General features: G+C 44.4%; 1 protein-coding gene and 1 non-coding gene across 3 annotated transcripts in view; one reads left to right on the plus strand and one right to left on the minus strand.

Annotated features, from left to right (window-relative positions):
- LOC101613638 (aldo-keto reductase family 1 member C13-like) overlaps positions 1-13,714 on the plus strand; it is a 63,980-nt gene that overhangs the window by 18,617 nt on the left and 31,649 nt on the right. The window contains exons 6-9 of one of the 2 annotated variants that reach the window (XM_004662409.2): positions 502-624; positions 4,074-4,180; positions 4,418-4,583; positions 10,829-10,911. In XM_004662409.2, the coding sequence (XP_004662466.1) occupies positions 502-624; positions 4,074-4,180; positions 4,418-4,583; positions 10,829-10,911 (479 nt within the window). The remainder of the gene's footprint in view (positions 1-501; positions 625-4,073; positions 4,181-4,417; positions 4,584-10,828; positions 10,912-13,714) is intronic. The other variant, XM_045134872.1, reaches the window with a different exon arrangement.
- Positions 10,066-10,192, minus strand: LOC123455215. Its single transcript, XR_006633760.1, has one exon. It is a non-coding gene; the product is annotated as a small nucleolar RNA SNORA40 (small nucleolar RNA).

A 13,714-nucleotide genomic window follows, 5' to 3' on the forward strand; every position in this document is an offset into this window, starting at 1 on the left:
TAGCAGAGCACTCGGAGGGGGAGAAACTGGTCAAGCTTGAGAAAATGGGCTGTGCGCCCTTGGATCTCGGAATCATTACATTTACAGAGGAGTGCTGTTAGGGCGGAAGGGAAGAATACTTACTAAAGTGTCATATAGGGACGTGCAGGGGAAGTGCTCAGGACAATAGGGCTGTGCATAGCTTACCTCCATGTGCAGCAGTGTCCCTGATGGTCTAGGGAGACACAGGAATTCCTCCTTATTTGTCACTTTTTCTTCCTATCATTTTCACTATTTTTGCTCTTTTTATATTTAGCCCTAATAATTGGCTGTGAATGCCTCTTTTTCCTTTCTTCTTCTGTGGTAGTGGTCAATTAAAGAATGTTGAACATACTAGGCAAGTGCTCTACCATTGGGTCACATGTCTAGTGCAGAGTAGGACAGTGTTTCTTAAGCTATTTTTAATCTTTAATAATGATGTAGGCAATTATAAATATGACTTCAAAACATCTGCCTCCCCAGGTCATGGAGAAGTGTAAGGATGCAGGGCTGGTCAAGTCCATCGGGGTGTCCAACTTTAATCACAGACAGCTGGAGAGAATCTTGAATAAGCCTGGACTCAAGCATAAGCCTGTGTGTAACCAGGTGAGAGCCCTCACATCCCTCCATCTCTCACACAACCAGGTGAGAGGCCTCGCATCCCTCCATCTCTCACACAACCAGGTGAGAGGCCTCGCATCCCTCCATCTCTCACACAACCAGGTGAGAGCGTTCACATCCCTCCATCTCTCACACAACCAGGTGAGAGCCCTCACATCCCTCCATCTCTCACACAACCAGGTGAGAGCGTTCACATCCCTCCATCTCTCACACAACCGGGTGAGAGCCCTCACATCCCTCCATCTCTCACACAACCAGGTGAGAGCCCTCACATCCCTCCATCTCTCACACAACCAGGTGAAAGCCCTCACATCCCTCCATCTCTCACACAACCAGGTGAGAGTGCTCACATCCCTTCCTCCCTCACACTACCAGGTGAGAGCCCTCACATCCCTCCATCCCTCACACAACCAGGTAGAGCCCTCACATCCCTCCATCCCTCACACAACCAGGTAGAGCCCTCACATCCCTCCATCTCTCACACAACCAGGTGAGAGGCCTCGCATCCCTCCATCTCTCACACAACCAGGTGAGAGCGTTCACATCCATCCATCTCTTACACAACCAGGTGAGAGCCCTCACATCCCTCCATCTCTCACACAACCAGGTGAGAGCCCTCACATCCCTCCATCTCTCACACAACCAGGTGAGAGCCCTCACATCCCTCCATCTCTCACACAACCAGGTGAGAGCGTTCACATCCCTCCATCTCTCACACAACCAGGTGAGAGCCCTCACATCCCTCCATCTCTCACACAACCAGGTGAGAGGCCTCACATCCCTCCATCTCTCACACAACCAGGTAGAGCCCTCACATCCCTCCATCTCTCATGCATATTCTTGATTCTGCACTAGAGCCATGTGTCCACTTGCCTTCTTGATTATTCATCTTGCTTTTATGGAAGAGACAATTCTAAGAACAGTGCCACTATCTCAAAAGACATTAAGGATTCTAAATTATACCCTTCATCTTCAAAGCCTTGCTTAAACTTGGGTATGCCCTAGTTCCAACTCCACTATTTGGAGATTTGTAGGTGACAAGACTCAGCAATGGAAGACAGGGGCAAAAGAGACTTATTTATAAGCTAAGAATAACAAAAAAGCATATCGGATGGTGAAGGGGCCCGTGGAAGGAACTCTCTTTGGTTAGGAAGTCTGAAAACATCGAGTGGGTAATAAATAAAAGTAGAAGGAAAAGGAGATGGATTAGTGGAAAGGATTTGCGGGTTTCTGTCCATCTTGCTGTTTCTGGTCTCAAGATTCTCAACCAGTGACAGCTAGAGGACAGTAGACTGGGACTAAAAGTCGTCCAGATTAGAATGACCAAGGTACCTGCTTGTACTGAGACTAATGGTAGATGAATCACACACACTCTGGGATTATATAACCTAATATACATATGAATGGATGTCTGACATCTTCATTGTCAGTTTCTATTTGCTTTCTTACCTCATAACAGCAGTTTAAGCACATGTATTCTGTGCTTGTTTTGGAGCTCTAATTTACTTTTGAACACCTTCCATTATGTAGTAATGATAGTTGATCCTTATGTAGTTTGTAGTCGTCCTTAAGTTTTCATATAATGATAATATAGAACTATATTTATAACATAAGTATAATATGATATAACATGTAATATAAATATGTAAACATAAACTATATTTATAAATCTAATGCTAATGTAGGTCTGATACTAATGTTACCATAAAAATTCAAGGCAGTTGTCAATCACAAAAACTAAGATTCTGATAAGGAATATTTACATTTTCTAACCTATACCCAAATTTGTTGACATGTTGACACTTTCCAGGCATACATCTATGTATAAACATATACCCATATCTGTGAATTTTTTCAAAGCAAATTATAGTCTTGACCATTTATCTTGAAGGTCTCAGGAAACATCTACAAATGCAAATATTCTCTCACATTGTTATATTTCCATGGCAATATCCAACATCAGTAATGATATTTCTCTTATAGAATCTAAATTCAATCTATATTCAAAATTTCCAATGATTTAAAAAAATATTTTTCACAGTTCCTCTGTTTCTCTAAGTTCCAACTGTGTTTCATACATTGGTTTAGGTCATTACATTCTTTAACCCAGAATGGTCACCCAATCATCTTGACATAAAGCCAGGATTTTTAATAAATATTCTGTTTTTTTTTTTTAGAAAATTGTTGTATGCCACCATGCCTGGCTAGACTTGAATTCTTTATGATATTAAGCTTGAACATTTTTGTAGAAAAATTTTTTTAAGTATTTTATGCACCTCAAATTATGCCCCAGTAGTGAGAGTGTCAGAATAGGTAAAGCCCCTATTAATGACACCAATTCCGATCACCTGGCAAACTGGCATGAGCTAACCTCTAGTCTGTGAATGGATGTTTTTCCTTCGACAATACATGGAGCCTGTTGGCTAATTGTTTAAAAGGGCAGTCCCGTTTAAGACAATATTCATACAATGGTTGAGTATTCATCAGTGATTTCTGTAGGCCTTAAGTACACATTAGAATTTGTAAATATTTTCACTTTACTTTTGTTTTGTATATTTTTAGTATAAAAAGTTTATTCATCATATTAGGATAAATTGCAATTATTCCTATAAGACATGGGCCTTGATTTTTCTCTCTTAAAAGCAAGTGATCTAGCTGGGTGTGGTGGCGCACAACTTTAATCCCAGCACTTGGGAGGCAGAGGTAGGTGGATCGCCATGAGTTTGAGGGCACCCTGAGACTACATAGTGAATTCCAAGTCAACCTGAGCTAGAGTGAGACCCTACCTCAAAAAAAAAAAAAAAGTAAGTGTTCTAAGAAAGAGCTTAAGAGTAATAATTTACATTAACTTCAAAAATTATTATTTATTTTTATTCTGTTTATTTTTGAATCAGGGTCTTACTCTAGCAAGGCTGACCTGAAACACAGAAATTATTTTTGTTATCTATCTATAGGTCTGTTTCTATAAGCTCCCCAAATTTATTTTTACTTATCAGTTTGAAAGTATTATTAGTTTGATAACAAAAATTTGCCCAGGTTAAACCAGTGGAATTCTACCAAAATGGTGCTTTGTCCTTTAAAGTTGCCTTCATAAGGGCTTGGACTCAATTTTTGATTCTGGTTCAATTTTCTGCTAGAGCTTTAGAGGTATCTTTCCATCCAATAATGTGAAATTTTCTGTAATACTTTTATTGAAAAGCGCTATTTATCAATCAACATTCTAGTTCATGGAGAACCAGGTATTTTTTTTTTAATTTTTATTGTTTTGACCCATAGTGGTAACAGATATAAAATTGAGTTTTAAAGAAAATATTTCATAATTAAATATAATTTTCATAATTAAACATAAATGTGATATTACATGTAATTTTCTTAGCTTCATTTGCTTTAACATTTCTCCTTTATCAAATTTGGTATTTTTCTGTCATGCCTAGGTTGAATGTCATCCTTATCTGAACCAGAGCAAATTGCTGGAGTACTGCAAGTCCAAAGACATTATTCTGGTTGCCTATGGTGCTCTGGGAACTCAACGATACAAATGGTAATAAGACAGGATGGGGTCAACGTAGGACAGTGTTGGTGGTCACTACTGCAGTGCGCAGGAGTTCACTCTGCACGATCTCAGGAGAGAGGAGAGCTTACATTTCTTTAAAAAATTCCTGATAATACACATGTTGCTGGCTCTGGTCGACTTTTGAATCTAAAGTGGGCACCCTACTGTGGTTAGAAACCCCTTAAAATACAATGCCAGGAGCTGAGAGTTTCTGCTTCCTTTCAGGGTGGATCCAAGCTCTCCAGTTCTCTTGGATGATCCAGTTCTTGGTGCCATGGCTAAAAAGCACAAGCGAAGTCCTGCCTTGATTGCCCTTCGCTACCAGCTCCAGCGTGGGGTCCTGCCCTTGGCCCAGAGTTTTAAAGAGAATGAGATAACAGAGAACTTGCAGGTGATGTGTGGGAATGCAGGATTGAGGCTCTCCTATGCTTCTTTGAAACCTCTCAGGACTTTGTTGACTGAATCAACAATCTTAGCATTTCCTATATGTAGGAGTGTTCAGGTGTATTGGGAAACATTTTGTCATACTCTGCAACACCATATCAGCAGAGCCTGAGGAAGCAGAGGTGGAGAGAACACAGAGATCCAGGTGTCAGCATTATGTGAACATGCACTGTGTAACCTTTCCCAAAGGAACTTATTTTTGCCCCTGCAATGTGGGATCTGGACTGGATAATTTTGATTCTATTAATTATTAAGCCTTATTTTGCATTTCTTCCTTGCTTAGATGTTTGCACACTCATGTGTTTATTTATTTTGAATTTCTTCACTGATTAATTGCATTTTCCTGTCACATCTGTTTACCTATTTAGTGGTCTTTTTCTTTTCAAATAGGAGACCTTTATTATATTTTTATTTATGACAGCTACAACATAAAAATCCACAAAGTAGAAGTTCAGTAATAACAACATTTATTTAGCTTATTATTTTGGGGTTTGGAAAATTCCCATAATTTAGTGAAAATCATGTGTCTAAGCTTAGTACTCATGGCGCTTCAAGGCGTTATTGAATACTTTTTCTGGACAATGGGGCCTTTCTGCCTCAGAATGCAGATGGTGCGTTCCCTCATCTCCAGGTAGTCGTCACACAGCAGCCAGCCTCGCCACCCTTCCCCCTCTCACATAGCCCTACAACACGGCGGTGCCCTCATGTTTGCCTCCTATGCCAGGCCCAGAGCTGGTACAGCATTGCTTCTGAAAGGTCTAGAAATTACACACCAGCCAATACACCCGGGATGAGGAAATAGAGTCCAACTAAGTGGAAAAAGGTGCACATTCTCTTGAAGAGAGTGGAGACTAAGAAATATGGATTATAACCAATTTTTCACATTTATAAATTGTTGTAAATTGTTTTACAGATTCAGATGACTTTGCTGAAATATCTTCTGCCAAAATCTATTTGTGTTTTAACTTCCTCCTTATTATATTTCATTGATGATGTGAGGAGAGAGATAGAAAGAGAAAGACACACACACACACTCACCAGGGACTCCTTCACATGAATTCCAGACCCATGTGCCAGTTTCTATAACTGGCTTTACTTGGTGACTGAGGAATTGAGCCCAGGCCATCAGGCTTTACAAGCAAGTGTCTTTAACCTGTAAGCCAAGCAATCTCTCCAGCCCCATCATTTATATTTTTATAAACAAAAGATATCATTATTATTGTCATGATGCTTTTACTTTGTGATTATGTGTTATACCTTTTACCTTGTGGTTTGGAACACAAGATTCTACTTCATTTTTTTATTTGTTTGTGAGAAGAGATTCCTTGCACTCTAGGTAGGTCTCAAACTTACTAGCCAAGGATGTCTTCAGCTTCTGGGTGCTGGGATGGCGTGGCGGGCACTGCGTGCCTGCTAGACGTGGGTGCTGGGACCTGGGCCGGGCCCGCTAGACGTGGGTGCTGGGACCTGGGCCGGGCCGGCCCGCTAGACGTGGGTGCTGGGACCTGGGCCGGGCCCGCTAGACGTGGGTGCTGGGATCTGGGCCGTGCCCGCTAGACGTGGGTGCTGGGACCTGGGCCGGGCCCGCTAGACGTGGGTGCTGGGATCTGGGCCGTGCCCGCTAGACGTGGGTGCTGGGACCTGGGCCGTGCCCGCTAGACGTGGGTGCTGGGACCTGGGCCGGGCCCGCTAGACGTGGGTGCTGGGACCTGGGCCGGGCCCGCTAGACGTGGGTGCTGGGATCGGGGCCGTGCCCGCTAGACGTGGGTGCTGGGACCTGGGCCGGGCCCGCTAGACGTGGGTGCTGGGACCTGGGCCGTGCCCGCTAGACGTGGGTGCTGGGACCTGGGCCGGGCCCGCTAGACGTGGGTGCTGGGACCTGGGCCGTGCCCGCTAGACGTGGGTGCTGGGACCTGGGCCGGGCCCGCTAGACGTGGGTGCTGGGATCTGGGCCGGGCCCGCTAGACGTGGGTGCTGGGACCTGGGCCGTGCCCGCTAGACGTGGGTGCTGGGATCTGGGCCGGGCCCGCTAGACGTGGGTGCTGGGACCTGGGCCGGGCCCGCTAGACGTGGGTGCTGGGATCGGGGCCGGGCCCGCTAGACGTGGGTGCTGGGACCTGGGCCGGGCCCGCTAGACGTGGGTGCTGGGACCTGGGCCGGGCCCGCTAGACGTGGGTGCTGGGACCTGGGCCGGGCCCGCTAGACGTGGGTGCTGGGACCTGGGCCGGGCCCGCTAGACGTGGGTGCTGGGACCTGGGCCGGGCCCGCTAGACGTGGGTGCTGGGACCTGGGCCGGGCCCGCTAGACGTGGGTGCTGGGACCTGGGCCGGGCCCGCTAGACGTGGGTGCTGGGACCTGGGCCGGGCCCGCTAGACGTGGGTGCTGGGACCTGGGCCGGGCCCGCTAGACGTGGGTGCTGGGACCTGGGCCGGGCCCGCTAGACGTGGGTGCTGGGACCTGGGCCGGGCCCGCTAGACGTGGGTGCTGGGACCTGGGCCGGGCCCGCTAGACGTGGGTGCTGGGACCTGGGCCGGGCCCGCTAGACGTGGGTGCTGGGACCGGGGCCGGGCCCGCTAGACGTGGGTGCTGGGACCGGGGCCGGGCCCGCTAGACGTGGGTGCTGGGACCGGGGCCGGGCCCGCTAGACGTGGGTGCTGGGACCTGGGCCGGGCCCGCTAGACGTGGGTGCTGGGACCTGGGCCGGGCCCGCTAGACGTGGGTGCTGGGACCTGGGCCGGGCCCGCTAGACGTGGGTGCTGGGACCGGGGCCGGGCCCGCTAGACGTGGGTGCTGGGACCTGGGCCGGGCCCGCTAGACGTGGGTGCTGGGATCGGGGCCGGGCCCGCTAGACGTGGGTGCTGGGATCTGGGCCGGGCCCGCTAGACGTGGGTGCTGGGACCTGGGCCGGGCCCGCTAGACGTGGGTGCTGGGACCTGGGCCGTGCCCGCTAGACGTGGGTGCTGGGATCGGGGCCGGGCCCGCTAGACGTGGGTGCTGGGATCTGGGCCGTGCCCGCTAGACGTGGGTGCTGGGACCTGGGCCGTGCCCGCTAGACGTGGGTGCTGGGACCTGGGCCGTGCCCGCTAGACGTGGGTGCTGGGATCGGGGCCGGGCCCGCTAGACGTGGGTGCTGGGATCGGGGCCGGGCCCGCTAGACGTGGGTGCTGGGACCTGGGCCGGGCCCGCTAGACGTGGGTGCTGGGACCTGGGCCGGGCCGGCCCGCTAGACGTGGGTGCTGGGATCTGGGCCGTGCCTGCTAGACGTGGGTGCTGGGATCTGGGCCGGGCCTGGTGCAAGCACTGCAGCGATGAAGCGACACACGGGCTTCGACTTCGTTATCGCAGCAAAGTTTATACAAACTTCTTCCCAACTGCTTTCCAAGTTCAATGGAATTTTCAGAAGTGTGTGGAATGAATTTCCAAAGACACATGCATAATTTTTAAATACTATTAAGAATAATTACATGGTCTGCTATCTTCCGTGTTCAGTTACCCAACTTATATCCCCACCATCCTATGAGAAAGAGTTACATCCCCACTAGTCTTAGGGAGAAGACTTACATCCCCACTACTATACGATAGAAACTACATTCCTCAGTACTCTAGGATAGAGAAAGGAAGTCATCAAGAATGGTAAAGGTTTTCTTCTTGTTTGTCTAATTTGAAGATGTTTTTGCTCTTCCTGCTGGATTGTTATGTTCTATAAACTTAAGAATCTCTGATCAGGCTCGCAGGAGGCAGGGCGGTGCATACCGCCAGTCCCCGCTCACAGGAGGTGGGAGCAGGCTCAGAAGTGGGAGGTCAGCTTTAGCTCTCTTATGGGGAGCCTGGAACACATGACATTTCTCAGTATTTATTTATTTATTTGAGGTAGGGTCTCAATCTAGTTCCAGGCTGGCTTTGAACTCACAGCAATTCCCATACATCTGCCTCTGGAGTGCTTGGATTAAATGTGTGTGTCACTATTCCCACGGGGATTTCTCAGTATTTTCATAACATTTTTTTTTTACATAGTTCATTAAACTTGTTAACTTAAGTTGCATTGACTTTTTAATATATCAAGAATTCTAATGTATGATTGTGATATGCATTTTCTATTTTAGATGGTCTTTTATCTAAAAGTGATAGACAGAGAAAGAGGCAGATAGATACACACACACACACACACACAGAGAGAGAGAGAGAGAGAGAGAGAGAGAGAGAGAGAGAGAGAAAGAGAGAGAGAGAGAGAGAGAGAATGGACACGTCAGGGCTTCCAGCCACTGCAAATGAACTCCAGACGCATGAGCCCCCTTGTGCATCTGGCTAACGTGGGTTCTGGGGAATCGAGCCTTGAACTGGGGTCCTTAGGCTTCACAGGCAAGTGCTTAACTGCTAAGCCATCTCTTTAGCCCCTTTTAACGTATTATAATAATATTCCTAACTTTTTCACTAAGGCTTTTGATATATCCTGTAGGATTTCTTTTTAGGAAAGTGATACTTTTAATATGATAACTTATACTCTTTTGATAGTTTCCAAATTTATAAAAACATTCAATGAATACCCTTTACTAGAAGTTATTAGTTGCTAAACTTATTAGCAAATTTCCTTCTCCATCCCTTCCTGCCTTCCTCTTTCTTTCTTTTCTTCCTCTCCTTATCTCTTTCTCTATCCCCCCCTTTTCTTCTCTATCTCATTATTTTTAAGGAACTTCCAAGGACTTACTGCTCCAGGGTTGAGAGAAAATGAAGCCTCTCTGTACCCTGGATGGCCTTAGAACTCCCCAAGCCCATGATTTTCAAGTTCATGCCTATGATTAGCAAACAATTAAGAAACATGAAAACAAAGAAGGTTGATGAGAGGTTTATTTTAAGAGAGAATAGAAGTAAAACAGGAAAACTCCCAAGCTGAGCTACCCAGCCTTAGCTGGGAAGAGTCCCTAGAGGGAAAATCTAGGTAAATCCATATGGCAACTTGGATTAGTTCTTTTTATAAATTGGGCACCCAATCAGAATGAGACTCATTGCCAAGTTCAAATGTATGTGAAGGACCTTGATTGGTTAGGAACACAGCAAGAGAACACTCAGAAAGGTATTCTCACAAAGGATTCTCTCATGGAGAGCAGGGAGACCAGAAAGTGAAGGAGACAGAATCAGGAAGCTGTTCCTTCTCACCATCTTGAATGAGACTGGAGTCTGGCCCAGGCAGGCACGTCCGTGTTCTGTTGGGCCTGTGTGCCCAGCTGACTACCTGCAAAAGAAAACTACCTTGATCCTAACCTCTACCATTATCAATGTATTTGTTATCATATTATCATGAGATAAAACTCATTTTAGTGCTAATTAAGTATATCTGAGATTTCTCATTACTTACATTTTTAAATTAGCAACTCTTTATTCTTAGAACCAAACTTAGAAATACCACTACCACTTTGAGCTATTTTGAGTATTATATTGATTCCTATGTGTATCAAAACTCATCTTGAACAATGAGTTCTGGGTTATCAAAACAGATTTAGTTTTGTAACTATCATTAAGTCTATGTCCACTATTGCAATAAACACAGACACATGTGTTATGAAAATCATTTTCCTGTTAAGAGTGGTTCAAATTCAGGTAAAGAGATCCTCTTTATGCCAGCTCCTCTGCCTATGACATATATTTTTAAAAATATTTTGTTTATTGATTAGGGAGAGCAAGATAGTATGGGAATGCCAGGTCCTCCTGCCACTGCAAACAAATTCCAGATGCACATGCCATTGTGTACATCTGGCTTTACATGAGTCCTAGAGAATCAAACACAGGCCAGCAGGCATTGCAAGCAAACTCTTTTAGCAGCTAAGCCATTTCTCCACCCCTGAACGTGACATATTTTGAACATGCACAAGTCCTGACTTCACTACTGATGAGAGCATTGCTCACATGAATTCTTCATTGCTGGTTGCTCTGGATTCCATGGGAGCTAGTCTCATGATGCTGTGACCTTTCCATGACATCAGCTGTTTCTGCTCTGGATTCCTTTGAGATTTCTGCCTGCCAACTTCATCATATCTTAAAAGTGATTGTCTTCCTTTGTGATCTAACTTCCTTTAACCATGCACATTTTGGGAACATCCTTAATAATTTCTAGGGACTTCTCATGTATTACAATATTGCATTTACATCATTGAATATGACTCACTTGAAGACTAAAACCACTGTATTCTGTGATAGGTTTTTGAATTCCAGTTGTCTGCTGAGGACATGAAAGTCTTAGATGGCATGAACAGAAATTTCAGATACCTTCCAGCAGAGTTGTAAGTAACCTTGGTAAATGTGTCAATGTAACTTAGGTTCATGTCTCTCCTTTTCAGTGTGTTTGTTCAGGAGCCAGGTCCCATGTTTGACTCTATAAAGGTTTCATTGAGGCAGTTAATTAATGTAGCATTTGTTTCTGAGTTTCTAAATTATGGACACATTAGTGCAAAAAATAAATAGGTTTCTGAAAAGTTAGTCACAAAACTGAGGGAAGAGCATTCAAGAGAGAGTAGTGTTTCTATGTACTCAAAGATCTTTACCCCACTTTTTACTCTATGGCCACAGAACCTGACATTAGGAGGCTAATAATGGAAGGTGTTTATAATATGTATATTTTTCATTTTACCATGGGGATTTTAATTGCAATAGAAACAAATCTGATGATATTTGAAGGACAATTAGACAATTAACTATACTATGCATATAAAGTTGGTGTACATATATTACCATTATACTATTTTTGTTAGTTTAGAGCAAAATGAAGAACAAGGTAGGGGTATAATAGAGTGGCAAGTAGTAATTCTTATTATTGATTAAATATGTTAACAAATAATGATTTTTTACATATATATGTATATGTGTGTGTGTGTGTGTGTGTGTGTGTGTGTGTGTATATACATATATATACATATATATATATATGTATATATGACGATAGAGAGACAGATAAAGAGAATTGGCATGCCAGGGCCTCAGCCTCTGAAATCGAACACCCAATGCTTGCACCACCTAGTGGGCATGTGCAAACTTGTACTGGCCTCACCTTGTGTACCAGGCTTACATGGAATCTGTAGAGTCAACAAAGGTCCTTAGGCTTTGCAGGCAAGCACCTTAACCACTAAGACATCTCTCCAGCCCTATATTCTTATTTAAATCTCAAAAGATACCTAATTGTGCAATATACTTTTCAACACAGAAGTCTATCTTATTAATGAAATTCTTTCCTAGCTGAATGGAATAAAATCTATTTTGTATGATGGACTGTGAGTGAATAATTTATGCAATGGATAATAGAATAGAAGTTCAATTATAGGAAGGAAAAATATGAGGGTACACATAACATGCTAAAATGCTCTTATATTAAACATGACATAACTTTCTCCTTTCATTGTGAGCTTGAAATGGGAAAGAAACTTTTATCTTTCTTTTTTTTCAATTTTTATTAACATCTTCCATGATTATAAAAAATATCCCATGGTAATACCCTCCCTCTTCCCCATTTGAAATTCCATTCTCCATCATATCCCCTCCCCATCTCAATCATTCTCTCTTTAATTTTGATGTCATGATCTTTTCCTCCTCTTATGATGGTCTTGTGTAGGTAGTGTCAGGCACCATGAGGTCATGGATATCCAGGCCATTTTATGTCTGAGGGAGCACGTTGTAAGGAGTCCTACCCTTCCTTTGGCTCTTACATTCTTTCTGCCGCCTCTTCCTCATTAGACCCTGAGTCTTGGAAGGTGTGATAGAGATATTACTCAGTACTCCAGTCACTTCTTTCCAGCACCACTGTTGAGTATCTTCACTGGTGATATATCTTTCTCCCATTGAACTGTTTGTAGAATGGCTTCTTCCAGCTTTCTGTCAGCTGGTCTACATGGGGGAGGTTATCAGCTCAGTTCTAGCAGGATTTCTCAGTGGCCTTGCAGCCCAAGTATGTGGAGTCTTCAGCAATAGGGTCTTACCATCTTTTCCTGGTGGGAAACCAAGGGCCTCAGCAATGGCCTATAATGTTTTGGGGACATCAGGGACCTCCCTGGACAACACCTCATGGGAAGGTATCCCATCCCTGGCACTGAAAAATTTCTAGCAACAATCTATGGCTCCTGAGTGTTCCATTGTCCAAAACCGAAGGATTCCATTTGCTTTATTTATATCCTCTTAGAATTTGATCAGCCCTCCCTCTACCTTTCCTCTACTCAGTCTCCTCCCCCGACCTCATTTTGGGCTTTTTCACCCCCATTTATCTATTCTTCTACTTACATATATACAATATCAACTTTTAAGTACCCTCCTCCCTTCTTTCTCTTCCCTTTGTATCGATTTTTGAGCTTACTGGCCTCTGCTACATAGTTTTTCCGTCTCACGCAGAAGCCCAATCATCTGTAGCTAGCATCCACATATGAGAGAGAACATGTGGCGCTTGGGTTACCTCACTTAGTATAATCCTTTCAGGTCCATCCATTTTGCTGCAAATTTCATAACTTCATTTTTCTTTACTGATGAGTAGAACTCCATAGTATAAATGTGCCATATCTTCATTATCCACTCATCAGTTGAGGGACATCTAGGCTGGTTCCATTTCCCAGCTATTGTGAATTGAGCAGCAGTAAACATGGTTGAGCATGTATTTCTAAGGAATGGGATGAGTCCTTAGGATATGTGCCTAGGAGTGCTATAGCTAGGTCATATGGTAGGCCATTTTTAGCTGTCTTAGGAACCTCCACACTGATTTCCACAATGGCTGGACCAGATTGCATTCCCACCAACAGTGTACAAGGGTTCCTCTTTTTCCACATCTCTGCCACTATTTATGATCATTTGTTTTCATGATGGTAGCCAATCTGACAGGAGAGAGATGGAATCTCAATCTAGTTTTAATCTGCATTTCCCTGATGACTAAGGATATAGAACATTTTTTAGATGCTTATATGCCATCCATATTTTTTCTTTTGAGAACTCTACTTAGCTCCATAGCCCAAATTTTAGTTGGCTTGTTTGTTTTATTATTTAATTTTTTGAGTTCTTTGTACAGCCTAGATATTAATCCTCTATCAGATATATAGCTGGCAAAGATATTTT

The sequence above is a fragment of the Jaculus jaculus genome, chromosome 15 (genome assembly GCF_020740685.1).
Source record: "Jaculus jaculus isolate mJacJac1 chromosome 15, mJacJac1.mat.Y.cur, whole genome shotgun sequence".
Taxonomy (NCBI): domain Eukaryota; kingdom Metazoa; phylum Chordata; class Mammalia; order Rodentia; family Dipodidae; genus Jaculus; species Jaculus jaculus.